Genomic DNA, 22,943 nt, shown 5'->3' on the forward strand with positions numbered 1-22,943 from the left:
GTATATTTTTAGGTGATTCTTATTTTTGTTCCTCCTTTTAGGTAAACAAGGAGGCAGAAAAGTTTCATTGTTTTATATTTTCTTGAAGTATCTTTAATAAGACTAAACTTCTTCATTCTAGTATGAATTTCCAAATGTAGTCATCATGATCTACCAATTTCATAAGAAAAAGCCCCTTATCAGTTTTAATTTTTGTTCTAAAGAGTGGTTGGAGAGCTTGAACTTCATGTGGTTTCTAGAAATGTTTTTGGCTATGGAACCTAAGTTTCAAATACAATTAATAGTTTCAATGTGACTTAGTCCTTGGGCTTAATTGGGTTGAATAAAATCTAAATATATCCTTTTGGAACAGAGCACTTTAATATTTTGGGGAATGTGGCACTACCAAAAAAAGACTACTAATACATCAAATGTTGACTTTGTTCCGGGAGAAGCCCCCACCACCCTTTTTTTGCCCCTTTTATTGTACCAAATCTATTTCTCTATATTTTGTCATTCAGTGAATTGAAGTCCTATGGTATAATGCATTCATTAGGAGAAGAATGTTTTTAAATGTTCTTTTAATGATGGCCCAAAAAGGATTTGACACAGCAAGATGCATGTGTTACTGTACTGAGAATATAGAATAATAGTGTCACTAAATTTAAGACCTCTTCCCAGTCTTGCTGTTCCTAGCAAGAAGTTTGGCCTGTGACTGCACTTACTGTTTGTGCTCATCAGAAACTGTCAATGTCTGCTTTTCTTTTAACTTTGCAGTCTGTAACATCACGCTGTTTATTAAAAAAAAAGAAAAGAAAAAATGACTTGTGTCCAAACAATCCTTAGTGTACTATGTACTTTAAACAACAACAACAAAAACTGTGATAATTATATTTTGCCTTTTTTTTTTGAATACTTAAAAGCAGACCGGTGTTCCTAATACTCAAAATTTAGCTGAACTTGAGTTCTTACCAATAATGACTAAGAATAGTTGATTGAAAACCTGAAACTATTATGTCTTAAAAGGCAACTTTTCTTCCCCAGTAAATGGATGAATATTGAGAGACATATGTGTTTGAATATTAACTACTTTTACGCATAAGGCATTATGTTTTTCAAGCAGAAATATATGTATATACCTACACATATGAATGTGTTTGTACATGCAGACAGATTTTTTTTCAAATCAGTTAGAGACCAGAACCTAAAAAGTGAGGTTAGGTTGGAAGCAAACTGGTTTTGCTTTCAGTTATCATAAACTTTGCAAAGGGGAAGTCTGGGTTTTCCTTGGACTAGTAATACATGTGGGCATTGATACTTTGTACTTCTAAGCAATTAACAACAAGTAATTGCTTAAATTTTCATTGCCAAATGGTTTGCATGACTTTGAATTAACATTGTTCTAAATTGACTTTGTTCTCCAAGCATAATGTCTCTCTTTCCTGAGATGAGATCAGGAGATGAACCAAGTAGCTGCACTCTGTGAGTGGAAAACTGTAGTAATTGAAACACTTCAGGTTTCACACTTCCACTTTTTAGGTTTTAAATCAGTGGTTTTGAACTTGTTAGGAGAAAAATCCCAAGAATTGCATGTTGTTAGATGCATGTCAAACTAACTAAGAAATAACTAGAGAGGTGCCCTTAAGAAATCTATAGACTCAATTTGCAAAACGATTTAAAATATGTGTGCATACATCTATTTTATTTCAGGAAAGTCTGGTATACAAAATAATTTACCACAACCTCTTAAACGGCATGTTCTGGACCTTAAATATATATTACATTTAGCCAAGAGAAGGTGGGAAGGAATCTTCTCCTACAGTTCCCTACATTAGCCCCTACAACCAGCTGACCAATGAAAGGTACCAAGGCTGACTCAATTTTACTTTTTAATAAGATTTATATATATTTTAGGTGTACAATATGATTTGGAATTTATGTATAGCGAATAATTATAATCAAGCTAATCAATGTATCATCTCACATAGTTACCTTATGTATCTGTGTGATGAGAACACCTGAAATCTACTTTCTTAGCAAATTCCAGTATTCAAGACAGTATTACTATCGTCTTCATGCTCTACATGAGATCTCTAGACTTAATTCATCTGATAAGAAAGTTTGTACACTTTAATTAACATCTCAACATTTCCCCCACTCCCAATAATCACCATCCTACTCTACGTATCCTACTCTGCCTCTGTGTATTTGACATTTTTGGATTCCACATATAAGTGAAATGCAGGGGTTTTTTTTCCCTTTGTGTGTATGGCTTATTTTACTTAGCATAATGCCCTCTGGGTTTATCCATGTCATTGCAAATGGTAGGGTCTCCTTTTTTAAGTCTGAATAATATTCCACTGTGTGTAGATATACACCTCATGTATATGTGTTTTCTCTCTGTGTGTGTGTAGGATCACAATTTATTCCTCTGTTGATGGACAGTGGTGGTTCCATATCTTGGCTACTGTCAGTAATGCTCCACTGAACTGGGGAGTGCAGATTGTCTCTTGGAGGTACTGAGTTCATTTCCTTTGGGTATATATCCGAAGAGGGATAAGGCTGGCTAAACATTGAAACTTAGAAAACAATTTTTTTTTTAATCTACTAATGTTTTTGAGCACTTTTACTAGATGCCAGAAGTTGAGCGAGGTATTTTATACACTCTGCCTTGTTTATTCCTTAACCCTATAAAGGAAGAGATTGTCCTCATTTTATAAGTGAGAAGAGAGAGGCTTGAACATTCATTGCAGTTGAGCAGAATTGCCCAAGGATACATATCTGAAAAGCTGTAATGATGGCCTACGAATTCACATAAAATCCTCTGAGACATGTGTTTTTTCTACCGTTCCACACTAGAAAGAAGAGAAAGCACCAAAATTGTTCATTGCTTGTGAAGCCAATATTTCCCCCCAACCACAGGATTTCTATTTATTTTTTTAAATTTTTTTATTTTTTGTGAAGTCAATATTGCTCTAATTATCTAATTGAATTCATATGAAAAAGCATAATATTGACTTAGAGGCAAATTTTCTGTTTTAATTACATCTGCATATAAAAGTTGCTTCAAAAGTCTCATTATATTGTCCATGATATATGACTTTTTACTAAAATTTAAAGATACTTTAAGGCACGATGGTTTTCAGAACAAACTCTTTTCAACTCATATTCAGCTTACTCTGGAAAGCACTTGTTGGGAGAGCCCTGTGACATTCATTAGTTAGTAACCACAGTTGAGTCATTAATTAAAGCTCAGACATTTGCTGACTAACCATGGGGGACCCATCTACAGTATGCATCATCTGACATGAATGTTCAATTCCATCTAGTAAAGCCTCTCCCTGCACATTTCTGGCCGTCTCTCCCACTCCCACCAGAATGGACACAGAGAATAAAATGAGCTTATGGAAAGCATAATTAACTAGAAAAATGTGGCTGAAAGCAAAATTACATGGTACATGGCAAGGTTAAGTATGAATAGCTCCAAACTTAGTGGTTTTGCTAGGCAGCAGTTTTCCTCCTTTATCATGAATGGGGAGGTAGAATGGTAGCCCACATTTTTTTGAAATTACCAGATTATTCTCTTCCTAACTTGATTGTGAATGACTTGATTTTCACTAAGATTTTTTTATTTTTTGAGAAATATTTTGAGGTGAACTGTGTTGCCAACAAAGAGACTGGCCATTCAGTGGTCAGCAGGTAGATGCCCTCATCGTGTACTCCGCACCAGCGGGTTCCACGAGAGCCAAAATTAGGTCAAGCACAACTACCTGAAGCCTGTGTTGCCATGAGGGAACAAAAGTACTGCCTTGGCTCATGCGGAATATGTGGGGTAGAGGAAAAGACGGTGAGTTTGTGGTTATTTATAGAACAGATGGACTACATAATGCGGCTTTTTAAAAATGTTTCTTCCTGTGTGAAGTATCATAACTTAATCTGAATGGTTAGTCTCCAAGCAGGTATCATTAGGTCCTCAGGCGCAAAAAATGCCAAGCATCCAAAGGCCAAGACCTTAATGTGGCCACCATTGTAAGATTTCTCGGCTTCTTTCTGGGCTCCTCCCCATGCTCCACAGTTTTAGTCGGTGCTGTTCCATATAAGGTACTTTGCCACCTACCTCATCTCTGTGTGGGGGGCTATATTTTTCACACAATAGGGACAGGTACTGTGTTAATCTCACCATGCCAACAATCAGGGCACCACCTAGCAGAGTCAGCGTCGGCCAGAATAAACAGTGGAAGATAACCATTTGGTCGTATTTTTTTATGAGAATGACATCTTCAGATCGGCTGTCTGGACTGTAGAAGCATGAAAAAGGGGTCCCATTTTTGTGATCGAAGAATTCCTTTATGTCCAGAGCACTGTTGAGCAAATCATTCCTGTCTCGGTGGCACTTGGGTGTGTAAAAGCACTAGGAGTATGAAGGAGGAAGAAACATGAGGACACTGTCCCCGAAACCAAGCATTTAAGCAACAGTTTTAATTCTGAAAAGGCTTCAAACCGAAGCTATTCATGGAGAGTTTCGATCTCAGAAGGTGATGAAACCTGTTGCAGAGCCCATGGGGAAGGGTGGACAGGAGGGCACAGAGTGAAATGGCCATTTCCAGGCACTAGGCAGAAATGGGGGAAGGGATTCTTAGAATATAGACATTGCAGAAGAGGCAGTGACCAGCATCGTAAGGACCATGCTCTCTCCACATACAGGCAGTTGGTCTTTGTCCACTCAAAAAATATCTGTTGAGCTCACTGTGTGCTTTCAACCTATGAACGCCTCTAGCCTAGTTGTCTTAATTTCCCATAGAAAGTCTTTCCTAAGGGATAGCGTGTTGAGGCTTCTGCCCTAGGCCCACAAAGCCTTCCTACATAGGCTTTGGTTCACGGAGGGCAGAACCAGTGAAGGGATCTGTCAGCTGGTGATTTTTTTTTTTTTTTTTCAAAAATCTTGAGATTTTTTTTAGCATCCTCAGTAGGCACTCATGGCACTCTGTGTGCTTAAGGCCTACAGAAATGTTTGAGACCTTAAAAATTACTGCATCCGAAACAGAAATCATCAGATGGATTAGCCCCCAAGTAAAGACAACAAAGTATAGCATGTTAACCAATCTAATACAAGCTAACTTTTTCATAGTTAGGTATAAATAAACACTATAAACATATGAACCAATTTAGTAACCTATTAAAATCAAAATTATAATAATCCTTTAAATTTATTTGATAAGAAAAATTGTTTACTTGATTTAAGATGTGTTGTGAGTATATTTTCACATTTTTTATATGATGGGGAGTAGGACTTCCAAAAGTAAAACTGCCCACAATTGACTCTCTTCACTGGCTCAGCTGGAAAATTCTAGACACCAGTTCGCAAAATTGGAATAATTCCTTTCCATTCTATATACCCCATTTTTTCCTCCAAGAATGCTTTTAGCTTCCTTTATCCTGTAAAGGCATTCACTGGAGGGAAAGAGCTTTATCCCTAGAGATGGTCTGGGGTACTGCACTCTGCTGGGGACAGTCTGGCACAGAAAGGAGGACTATAATTAGAACTCCTTCATTACATGAACTTTACATTACCTTGGAATTTATCTGGACAGCCTCTTCGTTATAATGTAGGAGAGCTTTCTGACCTGAATGGGTGAGGTTCACAAACACCTGAAGACATGGGTACTTGCCCTGCCCTCGGCAGTCCACACCACAGGTGAAAGCACAGTCCATCCAGTCATCCATGATATGAGCGTGGATGATAGTACAGTTTGATTCTTCTCTCTGAGTGCTTCAATTGGAAAAAGATAAAGAATCTTCACCCTCTACAATTTAGTTTTTTATTTCTCTCTTTCTTTATTTAAGAGAGAAAGCAAGCGGAGGAAGGGAGGGGCAGAGAGAGAGGGAGAGAGAGAATCTCAAGCTGACTCCACACCCAGCATGGAACCCAATGCAGGGCTTGATCTCATGACCCTGAGATCATCACCTGAGCCAATATCAAGAGTCAATGCTCAACCAACTGAGCCTCCCGGGTGCCCCAGTTTTATATTTCTAATGTGATAGCCCAAAGCATTTGTATATTTAAAGGTAATGTAGAACCATTACAGAAGGTACATAGTGGTTAGGAACACTGAGTGGAGAACATTGAGAAAGGGGATAAACAGCAAACTGGTAAGTTTCATCTCAATTATGACCCTCTTGGTGTATTTCTAACTACACCAACCCTTTGATCAATGGTTTTTAAACTTTAGAATCAACTGAGCAAGTGTGTTAGAGTGAAGAATTTGTGGATTCTATGGCTTCACTCCTCGAGATTTGTATTCAGTTGATCTGAGTTGAAGCCCAAAAATCTATATTTAGCCATACTTAAGATGCAGGTATTTGGCAAACCATGCTTTGACAAATACTACTGTAACCACATAGTCAGAAATCTTATCCTCTCTCATGCATTGTCATCTCAAAATGTACCCATTTTCCTGTCTTACGGAAATGTGCCTTTGGATGGAGTCCAACCACAGTCAATGTGGCCCTGGGTCAATATAGCCTGGTAACAAGGTACATTTCCACGGTCTCTGTCTACTTCCAATGAGCAAACAAATCATAGAAGGAATATCTCATTCGAAAACTTACTGTTTTGCTATCAGTAAGTTCCTTGAGGTCAGGAGGTACATCCTGTTCTTTATGTTCCTCAAAGCAAGACGTGCCATGCCTCTCACATAGCAGAGGCTCAGTAAGTGTTACCGTGAGTTAAATTTTACTTGGAAAATGTTCCTTTGAGAATTTTCTCATGTACTACACACACAGAATGTTCTAGGTGCTATGAGAAGTGGTAGGCAAAACTCCTGCCCATGAAGATTTTGTGGTGGTGTTGAAAAGACAGATATGTATGAAATGATTAGAGGATAAGTTTTAGATAAAGTAAATGAGGGTCAGAGGAAATGCTTGATTGAATGTACAGGACCAGCTCCTCATGCACCCTCCCACGTGTAGGCGGGTCCCTGTGTTTATTTCCTGGCAACTTAAACACAAGAAGTAAGATAAGCAAATTCTAAAGTCAATGTTTGAAATGCCTCATTGAAACTAGGGTAACACTACACTTCCATTGAGATCTTTGGTCATGAGTAAGCATTGTCTTTAATAAACTTGGGAGACGGTGCCATTCAAAATAATCTTGAGGCAAGGACATAAAAAACAAACACTGGATGGAGGCTAAGAAGAATAAAATTTGAGGCAAGTGAAAATGCAAATATGGAAAATAAGGTTCTTTCCACAGGTTTAACACTAGCCTTCTTTCTCACAAAATTAAATTCTGTACTTATTTAGACCAAGAACCTTAAAATCATACTTTAGAGGCCTCTATTTGTCTCTGTTAGAGCTAAGCTCTCCGAATTTCCATGCACAAGGACCAGGCCAGGCCTCTCCAGAAGAACCACAGATATATTTAGAGCTGAAAACATGAGCATGCTCTTTTGATAATACTGTGTGTCTATGTGTCTACAAGTAGGCAAAGTCCATCATTTGGTTGAAAGATGAGAGTCTAAGGGAGTGGGGACAGGTACAAGCTACTCAGGCCATCTTCCCTGAAGCAAAACCAGTCTCTGAGGTAGCACAAGATCACAAGGCAAGTGACAGAGGAGAACATACCACTTTTAAGCATTCATGTAACTACTTTAAGCAAACAATTTCTATAAATGCTTAGAAAAGTAAAATTTAAATATGAGCAACAGTTTGGTGTCAGGTTGCAGAAGGTATCCTTGAAACTTCTCCCAAATTATCACATTTAAAAAATAATCTGACCTGGACTTTCATACAAGTGCACAAACATGTGCACACACACACCATTTATTCAGCTTACATAAATATGTATAATGTAGCTAGCTAGATAGGTAGATATAGATACAGATAGAGATATAGATACAGGAGTAATAGGAAAAGGGAGAGAGAAGAGAGTAAGGATACAATCCTGTATCCTGCATACCATAAGATCCCCTACAGTTATGAGAACTGGGCCACAAATTTGACTCTGAGCTTCCTAGCAGCCAAAGCAATGAAGGAAATACAAATGCATATAAGATTCCTGGAGTCCACTGAATAAAAGCTGGTTGATCAGAAGCAGAACATATTCTCCTGGTGCTAATATTAGAGTGGAAATTCTGGGCACTTCTAATTGTAGCACTGTGTGCTGTAGCGAGGGAGACCTCCACATTATTGTCCTAATAATGTAACTTAGGAATGGCAAGAGATGAATCTGATAAATAACAAAAGCAGGCCACCTACTTCTTGCCCTATGACCCTTTTTCCCCACTGATCTCTTAGGCCTCCCTCTCCCCATTCTCCCAAACTTCTGTAACTCTTTGGCTAACCAAAGGGAAAGTGTCCCTTGCTTTTCCCCCACCCTGTACTGCCCTCCCTCAAAGTACCCCCATGTTGTGTATGCCATCTTCCAAAATTAAACCTGTGCTCCCCTGCCCTAATGAAATCTCCTATCCCTCTTATGGCTGCAAACTTTATTTAAGTATTAGGAGGCAAGGAGTCTTATATCAAAATGACAGGCCAGTTCTTTACTGGCTAAGTGACCTTGGGCAAGTTACTTTAACTTTCTGAATCTCAGCTTGCTCATTTTTAAAAGGAAAATTAAAATAATAAAATAATGCTGCCATTAGCATTAGACTATAGACTTAAATAGGATAAAATATAGTATATTTTGGCATATAATATATATTTGATAAATGCTGTTATTAGATATATTTAATAAGGAAACCAATTAAAACAAAGGAAGGAAACTAACATTTATTGAGCTACTACTATGTGCTAGATAGACATTATCAAACTCAAAAAACTCAATAACTTTTATATGCTCATGTAAAAGACTTAAATTAACCATTCTCTGTGCTATCTGCTTGTTTGTTTGGTTGGGTTTTTTAAAAGATTTTATTTATTTATTTATTTATTTATTTATTTGACAGAGAGAGCAAACACAAGCTGTGGAATGGTAGGCAGAGGGATAAGGAGAAGCAGATGTCCCACTGAGCAGAGAGCCCAATGTGGGGCTCAATCTCAGATCCCTGGAGTCATGACCTGAGCAGAAGGCAGACACTCAACTGACTGAGCCACCCAGACACCCCTGATATCAGCCTGTTAAAGGAAGAATTTATTACCTACATGCATATCTAATGTATGGATTAGTTGTTGAAAGTATTTTTCTGATAGAGGAGGGTGAGTGGCAAAGGACTATCTTCCGCTTTCTTACCACCCCTTTCTCCACCCTCAACTGCCTCCCAGCACTGAGAGACAAACAGGTGTTTCTATCTTCCCTTAGATAATGATGAGGAGGGCTGAAGAAGCCAAAGCCAGCCTCTTCTCCACCACTGTGTTTGGTCTGATCTGAATAGAAAATTCTGGGTCTCCTTTCTCTGTTTCTTACCTGAGCAAGAAAGGCTTTAGAATGGTTATTCCAAACAAGAAGAACATGAGGACTGAGAAGCCCATCATTGCAAACCCTAGCAGCACGGCTCGGTCCTCTCCAGCACTGGATGGCAGCTTCTTGTGCACATCTGGGAGGTCTCCATCATTGTGGTCTATGTTTCTATTCCTCCCTGAGGCAGAAAAGGCTGTCCTTTGGGGGGGAAGTAAAAAGAAGATATTTCAATAAACTCACAGAGAAATGGGAACATTTACCACCTCATGGTGGGTGGAAGGATGATCCCATTTGCCATCCACCTGGAGAGGTTGTGATCAGGTTCAGAGCAACACAATGAAATCCCATGTTCAGAGCTTGGTTAAAAACCCACCCAAACCAGCTAAATTTATGTTATAAAATATAATTAATATAATATTTTTTACATATAACAATAGTAAGAAGTCTTTAGAGATCTGTTTAATCAATGTATAGAAAAGAATTACCTATAAGTAGTTTTCATTTGTATAGTTTTCATATATATATGTATGTAAATAAGTATTATGAACTTGTTTATCAGTTAGGGATACTGCACATTCCCCCTGAAAATAATTTTTACACTCTTCAGTGAGTTCCATATGTAAAGAATGACTCAGAAAGTTCAGATTCAGAATTAACAACATCCGGAAATAGTAGGATTTGACTTGTTCTTTTATATTGTTCTTTTACAGGGAAAGGCAGTATATCTATCATGGGGCTTGGTGGCCCGTGGCCAGTCCTTTCAGAATAAGGAAGTTTTCACTGTTCTCTTCTCCTCTCCTCTCTGCTCTCCTCCTCTCTGTTCACTCACAGATCTGTGTGAATGGCCCTACATTTCTTCTCTCCCTCTCTCTGCTCTATACCAGCAAAAGATGTGATAAGTTATTTCACAGTAGGGGTCCAGTGAACAGTAAAAACCAAAATGAAGGTTGCTAACTGGTGACCCACAGATAGTGTCCAGCCCACGGATAAGTTGTTTTTTTTTGGTGTTTTGTTTTGTTTTGTTCTGTTTTTTAATTCTCTGTGTGTTTTTTTAATGTGGAATTAGTTGCTAACACTTTAAAAATTGTGAAATTTTTCATAAAAATGCTGATTACTGACTTTTGAAAACTATAAGGTCCATACTCCTGTCCATGAACAGCGGGCCAAGCCAAGCAGAGGCTGTATTCTCCAATTTGCCATAGTTATACCACTTCCTATGGTCAATGTCATTGATTTGTAGATCCTTGCTCAGTAGGCGTATGCAGTCCCAGAGGTAGTTCCACTTCAAGAGTCTTAAGAAAATCTTAAGCCAAACAAATGCAGTTATAATGGTAGAAACTCAGACACCATCAAACTGAATAAAAAGCTTACTAAAATGTAAAGCCGAGCAATACTTTGTCAAGGGAATTGCTAGTTGTTTTTTTCCAAAAGTATATTTTATACTTTACCCCACATCCTTCCCCTTCCTCTCCCTAGCTGCTTTTCTCCCTGGCAAAATCTTCAAAATTCAAAGACAGTGAGGGGAAGGTCAAGTAATCCAGGATGTCCTAGGAGCCTGCGGTGGGAAGCACTGGTCTCAGAGGATCACAGCACTCCTGGGTTAATATTATTTTGGGAATCAAGGATGTGGCTTGGGGATTTTTAATCTCTTTTGATATTTTACTCACCCTCTATCATCCCACCCTCAGAGAATAGGCAGGAAAAACAACTTTTTAAGTGAAATTTGAGGTAGTACATTTTATAATTCATAAACAATTATAATAAAGAGAAGAGTTTTAGCCATAAAGTAAGATTAGATATTTTGTAGGTTTCCAGTACCCAATACCCTGTCTTTTCCCTCCTGTTCTGAAACTGGACTTTAGTTGCTTCATACTGTAAGTCATCCTGGAGGCTGGTTGTGAGATACCTATGGAATCCATGCATGAAGAGGTTTATTATGAGGTCTCTCTGGCACTTGTAACATATTGATTTAATAGACCCAAGTATAATTGTTGATAGGCAAAACTGGCATAATTTCAGTGTGCATGGACAGCATCCACACAGGGGAAAACCTTTGATCATCTAACCCTAGTGGCCAAGATGCTGGTGTTCCTTAGTTCCATAGGAATGTAACAGTTAGAAGGACCATTCTTGGCAGGGCACCTCCCACCCCACCCCAGGGCAATGCACAGATAGCAGACTGAAACACACAATCATCCTATAAAAAGTCCTATTTACTTAGCCTGGAGCTCCAGCCTGAAGTACAGGCTTCAGGTTTCCCATACATCTAGAGACTAAGAGGCATTCCCAGGGAGCACAGGCAGGGAGACACAATCCTTGCATGCCCTCTTGGTCTTGCTGTAGCTCAGTAAGACCTCCCAGAAAGGAGCTTATACACTTGTCTAGAGCCCTAATTTTTATAACTCTCATCCAGGAGACACTTCTAGATGACCTGGTCTAAAGGCCAACTAGGTTTCCAGTTGCAGCCCCGAAGGTCTATAAAAATTTTCATACTTTGACAGCTGCTGCCTGAGGGGCTGGCTTCTAATCAGTCTTAAGTTAAGTGATAAATGAAATTCTCCCCTTGGAACATTAACAGGTCTTGACATACCTGCTAGGACACATAAAGAATAAATCAGATAGTTTAGACAATCACAAAGAGATAGCTAAGAGCTAGAGAAAGGGTGAATGAGAGGATTCATCACCTAACCAAGGCTATTCCTTCAAGGCTGAGAGAAGAAGCTGTTTTGCCCAATACACAGACACCAACACAGAGTGAAGCAAAATGAGGAAACAAATAAATACTTCCCAATGGGAAAAAAACAAAAAAACAAAAAGCAAAAAATACAACCTCAGAAAGAGATGAGAAAGCTACCTGATAAAGAATTCAAATTAATAGTTGTAAAGATGCTCACCAAACTCAGGAGAAGAATGAGTAAACATGGTGAAAACATCAAAAAAGAGAGCAATTATCAGAAAGTACCAAACAGAAGTTACAGAACTGAAGAACATAATAATGGAACTGAAGAATTGAACTGAAGATTTCAATATACTATTGAATACTCAATAGCAGACTGGATGAAACAGAACACATCAGCAAGCTGGAAGACAAAGCAATAAAACCCTGACAGAGCAGCAAAAAGAAAAAAAAAAATTTTTTTTAAATTGAAGACAACTTAAGAGACCAACATCAAATAGCATAACATTCACATTATAGGAGGTCTCAAAAGGAGAATAAAGAGAAAACGGGGCAGAAAAGTTATTTGAAGAAATAATGGCTAAACACCTCCCTAGGGAAGGAAACAGACATCCAGATCTAGGAAGTCCAGAGAGTTCCAAACATGATGAACCCAAAGAAATCCACACCAAGACACATTACAATTAAAATGTCAAAATTTCAAAGTAAAAAGAAAATCTTAAAGCAGCAAGAGAAAAACAAATTGTTATGTACACGGGGAAACCTCATAAGGCCATCAGTGGATTTCTCAGCAGAAACTTTGCAGGCCAGGAGGAAGTCATATGACATAGTCAAAATGTTGAAAAGAAAAAAATTCCAACCATGAATATACTATCCAGCAAGGTTATCATTCAGAATTGAAGGAAAGATAAAAAGTTTTCCACATAAGCAAAACTAAAGTACATCGCTCCTAAACTGGTCTAACAAAAAATGTTAGAGGGATTTCTTTAAGCTGAAAAGAAATGGCACTAGTTAATAACAATAAAACATAAAAATAAAAAATCTCACTGAAACAGGTAAATATATAGTATAGGTAGTGAAGTAGCCACTTATAAAGTAATAAAATTAAAACTATAATAATTAGTTAAGAGATACATAAAATATGACATCAAAAACATAAAATAGCTCTGGAGAGGGGAATAAAAATTTAGTTCTGGAATGTGTTCAAATTTAATTAAAGTTGCTATCAGCTTAAAATCAACTATTATAGGGGTGCCCAGGTGGATCAGCCAGTTAAGCCTCTGCCTTTGGTTCAGGTCATGATCCCAGTCTCCTGGGATGGAGCCCCACATCAGACTCTCTGCTCAGCGGTGAACCTCCTTCTCCCTTGCCCACTGCCTGCTACTCCCCTTGTTTGTGTGCACACACACTCTTTCTCTGTCAAATGAATAAATAAAATCTTTTTAAAAACTTGAATTATATTCATAATATGATATATGTGAATCTCCTAGTAACCACAAAGCAAAAACTGATAGTAAACACATACACACACACACACACACACACACACCCCAAAGAGAGAGAGAGAAAGAGAGAGAGAGAAAGGAACCTAAAGACAACACTAAAGAAAATCATCAAAATACAAAGGAAGAGAAAAAGAGAAGAAAGGAAGAAAGAAGAACTACAAAAACAGCCAACAAAAAACAATTAATTAACAACATGGCAATAAGTACCCACTTATCAATAATTTAAGTGTAAACATATTAAATTCTCCAATCAATAGAGAGTGTCTGGGGGTGCCTGGGTCGCTCAGTGGGTTAAAGCCTCTGCCTTCACCTCAGGTCATGATCCCAGGGTCCTGGGATTGAGCCCCACATCGGGCTCTCTGCTCAGCAGGGAGCCTGCTTCCTCCTCTCTCTCTCTCTGCCTGCCTCTCTACCTACTTGTGATCTCTGTCTGTCAAATAAATTTTAAAAATCTATAAAAAAAAATAGAGAGTGTCTGTATGTATTTAAAAAAAAAAACAAGACACATTTATATACTGCATACAAGAGACTCATTTCAAAAGTAAGGATACACACAAACTGAAAGTGGGGCCAGAAAAAGATATTCCATAGAAATGGAAATAAAAGGAAAGCTGTTGTAGCTATATTCATATAAGACAAAATAAACTTTAAAACAAAGACTGTAATGAAAGACAGAAAAGCGCACTACATAATGATAAAGGGGTCTATCGAGTAAGAAGATACAACATTTATAAATACATATGCATCCAACTTAGAAGCACTAAAACACGGCAAATATTAATAGACCTAAAAAGAGGAAATTGGCAGCAATAATATAATAATAAAAGACTTTAACACCCCATTTACATCAATGGCTAGATCATCCAGATAGAAAATCAGTAGGACTGGCCTTACACAACACATTAGAACACATGGACTTATAGATATATATAAAACTTAATAGGAATATATATAGAACATTCCATCCCAAAGCAGTAGAATATACATTCTTCTCAAGTGCACATGGAACATTCTCTAGAATGTATCACACATTAAGCCACAAAATAAGTCTCAATAAATTCAAGAAGACTAAAATCATATCAAGCATCTTTTCTGACCACAATGGTATGAAATTAGAATTCAACACGAGAGGAAAATAAATAACTACACATACTTGGAGATAAACTATATTACTGAATAACTACTGATCAAAGAATAAGTAAAAAGAAAAAATTTAAAAATACCTAGAGACAAGTGAAAGCAGAAATATGACATACCAAAATCAACAGGATGCTGACAAAAGCAGTTCTAAGATGGAAATTCTTAACAATACAGCCTACCTCAAGAAACAAGAAACAAATGATATAATTTTATACCTGAAGGAAATAGAAAAAGAAGGACAAATGAAGCCCAGAGTTGTAGAAAGAGGAAAATAATATCAGAGTGGAAATAAATAAAATTGAGACAGAAAAGACAATAAAAAAGGCATGCCATGGTGGCTAAGTCAGTTGAGCAGCAGACTCTTGGTTTCAGATCGGGTCATGATCTCAAAGTCTTGGGATCAGCCCCACATTAGGCTCTGTGCTCAGTGGGGGTCTACTTGTAGATTCTTTATTTCCCTCTGCCTCTGCCCCTCCCCTCCACATGGTGCAATCTTTTTTTTAAAAAGACAATAACAAAGATAAATGAAAATAAGAGCTGGCTCTTTGAAAATACAAACGAAATTGACAAATCGTTAGCAACAACAACAACAAAAAAAGACAGAAGGCTCCAATAAATCAGAAATGGAAGAAAAGTTTCAACTGATCCTATAGAAATACAAAGAATCATAAGAGACTACTATGCCACTACTACTATTAGAAGCCATCCAATTGGACAACCTACAAGAAATGTATTAATTCTTAAATACTTACAACTTTCAAGACTGAATCATAAAGAAATAAAATATGTGAATAGACCAATTACTAATAAAGAGATTGAATCAGAAATCAAAACCCTCCCAACAAATTTAAGTCTGGGGTTCCACAGAAATGGACAGAGGGTTTCACTGGTGAATTTTACAACACATTCAAAGATTTGGTACCTATCTTTCTCATATTTTTCCAAAACATTGAAGAGAAGGGAATACTTCCAAACTCATTTACAAGGCCAGCAATACCCTGATGCCAAAACCAGACAAGGAAGCCACAAAAAAAGAAAATTATAAGCTGATATTCTGATAAACATAGAAGCAAAAATTTTCAACAAAATATTAGCAAGCTGAATTCAACAAAACGCTAAAAGGATGATACACCATGCCTGAGTAGGATTTATTCCACAGATTCAAGGATGATTTTACATCTGCAAATCAATCAATATGCTACACCATGTTAAAATAATGAAAGATAAAAACCATATGATCATCTCAATAGATGCAGAAAAAGCATCCAGCAAAATTCAACCATTTATGATAAAAATTCTCAACAAAGTAGATATGGAGGGAGAGAACCTCAACATAATCAAGGCTATATATGACAAGCCCACAGCCAACCTCATACTCAATGGGGAAAAGCTTTAAGCTTTTTCTCTAAGATCAGGAACAAAACAAGGATGCCCACTTCTAGGCAACATAATATTGTAAGTCCTAGCTCCAGCAACTAAGCAAGAAAGAGAATAAGAGGCATACAAATTGGAGAAAAAGAAGTAAAACTGTCACTATATGATGATGACATGTTAGTATATATAGAAAACCCTAAAGACCATCAAAAAAGCTATTAGAACTATTAAATGTATACAATAACCTTATAGGATACAAAATTAATATACAAAAATTTGTTGTTTCTATACACTGGTAACAAACTACCAGAAAGAGAAACCAAGAAAACAATACTACTTATAGTCACAACAAAACAAATAAAATAATTAGGAATAAATTTAACCAAGGAGATGAAAGACCTGTACACTGAAAACTTATAAGACATTGACTAAAGAACTTGAAGAAGAAACAAATAAATGGAAAGATATTTTGTGCTCATGGATTAAAAGAATTAATATTGTCAAAATGTCCATAAAAGCCCAAAGCAATGAGATTCAGTACAATGCTTATCAAAATTCTAATGACATATTTCACAGAAATAGGACAAATAATTCTAAAATTTATGCGGGACCACATGTAATGACCCAGAATCACTAAAACAAGCTTGGGAAAGAAGAACAAAGCTAGAGGTAGCACACCGCTTGGTTTGAAACCATTCTGCACATCTGAAGTTACTGGCATAAAAACAGACAGAAATAAATGGAACAGAATAGAGGGCCCAAAAAGAAACCTATGTTTATTTGTCAATTAATTTATTACACAGGAGACAAGAATATACAGTGGAGAAAGGACAGTCTCCCCAATAAATGGTGCTGGGAAACAGGACAGCTACATGCAAAAGGAGGAACCGTATACAAAAATTAACTCAAAATGGATTAAAAACTTCAATATAAGACCTGAAACCATAAAACTTCTAAAAGAAACCATAGATGAAAAGCTCTTTAGTATGAGTCTTAATTATATTTTTCTGAATCTAACTCCAAAGGCAAGGAAAACAAAAGCAAAAATAAACAAATACAACTACATCAAACTAAAATCTTTCTGAAAGAAAAGGAAACCATCAACAAAATGAGAAGGCAGTCAGGATGCTTGGGTGGCTCAGTGGGTTAAGCCACTGCCTTCGGCTCAGGTCATGATCCCAGCGTCCTGGGATCAAGCCCCGCATCAGGCTTCTTGCTCAGCGGGGAACCTGCTTCTCTTGCTCTCTCTGCCTGCTTGTGTGTACTCGCTTGCTCACTCTCTCTCTCTCTGGCAAATAAATAAAAAATCTTAAAAAAAAAGAAGGCAGTCTACTGAATCTAGGCCCCAAAGGAATCCTATGAAGTTTCAAGGACTATGTGTGCTCATTCAAAAGTCATAAAACACAGTAAGGGCCTTTGAGTTAGAAAAAACAGATTCAGATCCACAAAAAACTTCGGATATTAGGACAGTATATAAAAATGTATCTGTGAGGGGCGCCTGGGTGGCTCAGTGGGTTAAAGCCTCTGCCTTTGGCTCGGGTCATGATCTCAGGGTCCCGGGATGGAGCCCCACATTGGGCTCTCTGCTCAGCAGGGAGCTGCTTCCCTTCCTCTCTCTCTGCCTGCCTCTCTGCCTACTTGTGATTTCTATCTGTTAAATTAAATAAATAAAATCTTCTTAAAAAAACGTATCTGTGATATGTTTAAAGAAACAAAAAGAAAGGGAGGCGCCTGGGTGGGTCAGTGGGTTAAAACCTCTGCCTTCGGCTCCAGTCATGATCTCAGGGTCCTGGGATCGAGCCCCGCATCGGGCTCTCTGCTCAGCAGGAAGCCTGCTTCTCTCTCTGCCTCTGCCTGCCATTCTGCCTGCTTGTGTTCTCCCTCTCTCCCTCCCCTTCCAACTTCCTCTCTCTCCCACTTGCAACCAGTTTGTTACCTGGAGATGTCTAATTCATAGTCTAGGCAGTACCCACCCCCTTCTGTGACTTCCTGGCAAACTGAACTGACTTTCCCACCAGCCCTTTTTCACCCATTGCCCCAGGCACTTTCTGTCTTAGCCTCAGGCAAACTTGATTTCAAAGAGTTTGAACACGCTCCTCTGGTCTGGCTGAGATTCCCTGCAGAAGCCAGGAGCCTCTCCCTCCAACACTGTAGCTTGTCAAGAAGGGTTCCTTAGAAAGATGCTGCTCTTCCTCAAAGTTTGGTAATTCATCTGACGTTCCTTTCACATGTGTATGTAACTTCGAAGCATGGGGATGTTAAATTCGTATTTCCCTGTAATTTGTTTGTGTTACAGAGAAGCTGTGGGTAATCATTTTTATCCTCCTATTTTTTAATTACAAAATTGTTTAACAACTTCTTTTGAAGCACCAAATGAAGTTGAGTGAAGTCAGCATGGTTCACAGAGTTCAGCAAAAGGCTAGGGCAATCATCTGATTGTACATCTCACCAATGAAAAGGGAAGACAGTCTTGCTTTGGGGAGAACACAACTGCTCTTATATCTAGTTAATTGTGTTATGAACAGTGCGTTAAAACTTGTTCCCTTGCCTTCGGTCATTTGATTTTCTGCCATATAGTAAATCGCTTTGTCTTTTCACAAAAGCATTAGTGCATTTCAAGGAGAGAAGGGTTTTTGCCTCTATCTCTTTCCCCCAAGTTCTGTGTCTTCCTCTTCCAACCCTCACCACCGCCCAAACCCCTAATCTCACTTTCCTTTGTTTCTTCAACACCCTTGCCTGTCATTACAGGATGTTAGAAGTGGGTGATGTGATGACCACTGTGGTTTTTACTGTTTCCAATTACTCAGCTCCTAACAAACCATCCACATTTCCAGATAAAGTGTGTGAACTTGGCTGAGAAATGTACCCCTGGCAAGCTTTTATTATGCTCTTTTTCAAATACCCTGAAGCAAGGCTCCTCTTTCAATATCAGCATCCAGTTCTAACGGCTCCACCTACCCAAACCCAGAAGCACACAGAAAAACTGTAACTTCACTGAAGGCTCACAGCCCCCCTGTTTTGCATTCCTCTGGGGAGAAAAAAAAAAGCTCCTTAAGATAGCCTTTCTCAGGGCTTCTGGGTGTCTCAGTTGGTTAAGCCGCTGCCTTCTGCTCAGGCCATGATGCCAGGGTCCTGGGATGAGTCCCACATTGGGCTCCTTGCTCTGCAGGGAGCCTGCTTCTCTCTGGCCTCTGCCTGCTTGTGCGCGCGCTCTCTCTCTCCCCCCCTGACAAATAAATAAATAAATAAAATCTTAAAAAAAGAAAGAAAGAAAGAAAGAAAAGATAGCCTATCTCACTTCCTCCCTTAGAGGGTAATGGGATAGTGTGGAGAGTAGTACTTAGAAAGCCTGCCAAGGCATGTAGAGACCATTATTATCCCCAGTTCATGCACAAGGGGATGAGGCCAACAGAGATTATAGGACTTGCCCACAGTTAAATAGCTAGTTAAAGAGTCGAACTGAGGGACGCCTGGGTGGCTCAGTTGGTTAAGAGGCTGCCTTCGGCTCAGGTCATGATCCCAGGGTCCTGGGATCGAGTCCTGCATTGGGCTCCTTGCTCAGCAGGAAGCCTGCTTCTCTCTCTGCCTCTGCCTGCCATTCTGCCTGCTTGTGTTCTCCCTCCCTCTCTCTCTCTCTCTCTGACAAATAAATAAACAAAATCTTAAAAAAAAAAAAAAGAGTGGAACTGAGATTTGAATCCAGGCCTCTGATTCCAGGGCCCAAGCATGCTTCACCAGGCAACCAAGTGCTGGTGGTAGTTTCCTAGACCCTTCATGCAACCAAGAGATATTTACTAAGCACCTAACATGTTCTGGGCCATGTCCTAGTGCCAGGGAAGCACGGGTGAGTCAAAAAAAAAAAAAAAAAATTCCTCCCTGGCCTTCAAGATTTGCAAGCCAAATGGAGGAGGAAACCAAAAAGAAAAGTTGCAGCTCCCTGATGCCAGGACTTCTGGAGAAGACACGAAGATGCCCCCAGGATCCCCTGGGAGGCCTGGCAAGTGGGCATCCTCAGAGGATGAAGACCAAACCTAAACCTAACCTTGCCAACTCGTTATGGCCGCCCTTCAGCCACTTAATCAGCAAGAGAGGTTCTGGTGGCGACTTACCTCCCCTGGCGCCGCCGGCCACCCTGGAGTGTAATTTGAACGGGGATGCTGAACGGCTGCATGACAGCGGGGGGCTGGCAAAATGGACTCCTTTCACCTGAGTCATAGCCTCTGAGCGGGTTGGAAGGATGAAGCTGACGCATCAACGGAAGTGGGGTCCCACCGGGAGCCACCCGTCCCAGCGCAGGCAGGCATCAGAAGTGCCCTGGCCTCCTGAGCGGCCGCGGAGCGGTGTGCAGGGCGCGTTTACCAGCAGAGCTGGGAAGTCGAGGCAGGCTGTCAGGAGGAGGTTCTGCAGATTCTTGGCCAGGCAGAGCAGTCAATCCTAGACGCTCAAGAAGACCCTGCACAGCCTTGGGCAGCCAGACCTTCTCCCCACAGTCGCCCAGCCCCTGCCTCCGCCTTGTCACCTGTGTTCCGCTTCAGCAGCGGGTGCGTTACCATAGAGACCCAACCGCCTGCGGAAAGTTGAGGCCCAGGGGACCCTATGTAATTGGTGAGGGACATACCCAGGTCAAGGTTTATAAAAAAAGGAAATGTTTTACCCTAACCACGTTTCCTTTTTCACAAATTGTCTCTTGGAGTATGCGTTTAGAGATTTTTCCAGTTAATTGCATGTTCCGATTAAGAGAACTCGTTTTTGTATCATATGTGACTTTCCAAATATTCAAGGGCCATAAAATAACTCACCATTAAAACTATATCAAAGTTGTAAAGAACTGTATCAAATACCATTTTATCTTTCCTTGATAACCCAGAGGATATTTGGAGATTTTTCAGTACCCGCAAATTGAACATCAATTACCATTACAATGTAGCTTATTAAAAGGTGGATAATAGAATGTCAGATAGACCGTTTTAGCCATCTGTTTTTAGTAAAGGTAATAACATCTTACCATTCTCCAAAACATAGTGTAAGCATAATCTTGTCTGTAAATATTCACATATATATAGCCATATTAACTGCCACCTGTAGCTATTTTAATATTATTGAATGAAAAAAATATTGATATACTTCTGGTTTGTATTATTTTTCTTTTTTTTTTAAGATTTTATTTATTTATTTGACAGAGAGACAGAGAGCACAAGTAAGCAGAGCAGCAGGCAGAAGGAGAGAGAGAAGCAGGCTCTCTGCCAAGCAGGGAGCCCGATGCAGGGCTCAATCCCAGGACCCTGGAATCATGACCCGAGCTGAAGGAAGCCGCTTAACCAACTGAGCCACCCAGGCACCCTGTATTATTTTTCTACTAGAGTATGGACTAAGTCCTTTATAAACTATTTGTTTCTAATGAACTGATGCAATTTGGAATAAAAACTAATAGCAACTAAAATTTTTCTCCCTTCTGCTCCCTACTTGCAACTTAGCCTTGTAAGTCTATAACCTTTCTTTTTCAGATTTAGATGTGCTAATAAATTCCCCTGCAATTTGGTATGTAACTCTCTTTAAAGCGGCAAATAATTCGCTACTATTTTTACACATTTGACTACATCTCAGAAATATAATAGTGTTTGAGCCTGTGAGATTCCTCCTTGGCTCCCAGCACTTGCATCTGTCTTTCCTGGGGCTTTCTGGTCATCTCCCTTTTCTGACTCTTATTCCATTTATATGAAAATATTCCTGCGTAATCTATAAAGATTTTTATTTATTTATTTGACAGAGAGAGATCACAAGTAGGCAGAGAGGGGGGCGGGACGCAGGCTCCCCGCTGAGCAGAGAGCCTGATGCAGGCCTCAATCCTAGGACCCTGAGATCATGATCTGAGCCAAAGGCAAAGGCTTAACCCACTGAGCCACCCAGGCGCCCTCCTGTGTAATCTTTGAACATTCCCCTTGAGAGGATAGAGAGAGAGAGAAAGTGAGTTATTGCAAATTATTTCCAGTCTCCATTCAAAAGTTCTGATAGATCCAGACATCTACTTTGGGTCCTGGACAAGTCAGGGCCTGAATATATCTAAGGTGTAGCTGTCATAATTGGCCATCTGAGATTGATCTCAGACCTAGCCTGTGCTTTGTTTTCTCTTCCTCTTTAAAGAAGGCCAAGATTACAAGTGAGAGGGAGTAACATAACCTGTTGCCCTTTGATTTCCCTCCTACTGTGGCTTCACTTGGTAAGTGACTCACCTCTGCCCACCAATACCAGGCCACTCCCCTCTGGCATACACATACTTCCCTCAAGGTTCACAGTCTCAAAAAACTAGAGCAATCAGTATGAACTGCAATCCCAGTGTGTCTGTTCAGGAGTGTAGCAAGTAAGGCAGAAGGAGTATCAAGATCAAAGACACCAGGTACATGCACCTTCACTGTCCATCAAGATCTCTGGTCCCCACTCTTGGTCCCCTAGACATCCCTGTGCTCCTACCGTGCTCCTTCCTCTCAGAGTCGCTGGAGATCCCTCCCTGCTCCGCAAAATATCCAGCTATGCGTCAACTGTCAAACCCACCATGTGGGTCCCCTTCCTCTCTGGGCCAGAAGCACCGGGTTCAAATCCCAGCTTTGTAACTTCAAATGAGTTTAAACATTCACTGTCCTGGTTTTCCTCAGCAAAAAAGAAGTAAAGAAAACTCATTGTGAAGTGTATGAGTACAGTGAGACTTAATTAGTGTCCATAAACTGTTGTGAGATCTATAGATAAAAGATGTTGTTGCAAAATGTTAGCATTGTGGATGCTCTGGCTCCAGAGTCCATGGTAATTTTCTTTTGCATTTAACAAATGTTTTGTTCAAGGAAAAAAGAACCACCTTTCCCTTTCATTATGCTGGAGA

At 39.4% G+C, this 22,943-nt stretch overlaps 1 protein-coding gene across 2 annotated transcripts; it reads right to left on the reverse strand.

Annotated features, from left to right (window-relative positions):
- Nucleotides 1–716: 716 nt before the first annotated feature.
- Nucleotides 717–20,542, reverse strand: KCNMB3 (potassium calcium-activated channel subfamily M regulatory beta subunit 3). 2 transcript variants are annotated; one of them, XM_044255115.1, is made up of 4 exons: nt 20,182–20,542; nt 9,383–9,574; nt 5,551–5,749; nt 717–770 (listed from the first exon to the last, which is right to left on the reverse strand). In XM_044255115.1, the coding sequence occupies exons 1-4, from the start codon at nt 20,322–20,324 to the stop codon at nt 717–719; spliced, it is 588 nt and encodes a 195-aa protein (XP_044111050.1). In that variant the 5' UTR covers nt 20,325–20,542. The 2 variants fall into 2 exon arrangements, with proteins under 2 accessions (XP_044111050.1, XP_044111049.1); XM_044255114.1 differs by lacking the exon at nt 717–770 and adding an exon at nt 3,821–4,390.
- Between the last annotated feature and the right edge of the window lie 2,401 nt (nt 20,543–22,943).

The sequence above is a fragment of the Neovison vison genome, chromosome 6, assembly GCF_020171115.1.
Source record: "Neovison vison isolate M4711 chromosome 6, ASM_NN_V1, whole genome shotgun sequence".
In the NCBI taxonomy this organism is placed as follows: Eukaryota; Metazoa; Chordata; class Mammalia; order Carnivora; family Mustelidae; genus Neogale; species Neogale vison.

Coding starts and splice junctions, on each gene's coding strand:
- KCNMB3 (XM_044255114.1), bottom strand. CDS start 20,324: ATGCGTCAGCTTCATCCTTCCAACCCGCTCAGAGGCTATGACTCAGGT. Junction 5,750..9,382: donor CTAAAGCCTTTCTTGCTCAG/GTAAGAAACAGA, acceptor TTCCAATTGAAG/CACTCAGAGAGAAGAATCAA. Junction 4,391..5,550: donor CTGTCCAGATAAATTCCAAG/GTAATGTAAAGT, acceptor TCATACTCCTAG/TGCTTTTACACACCCAAGTG.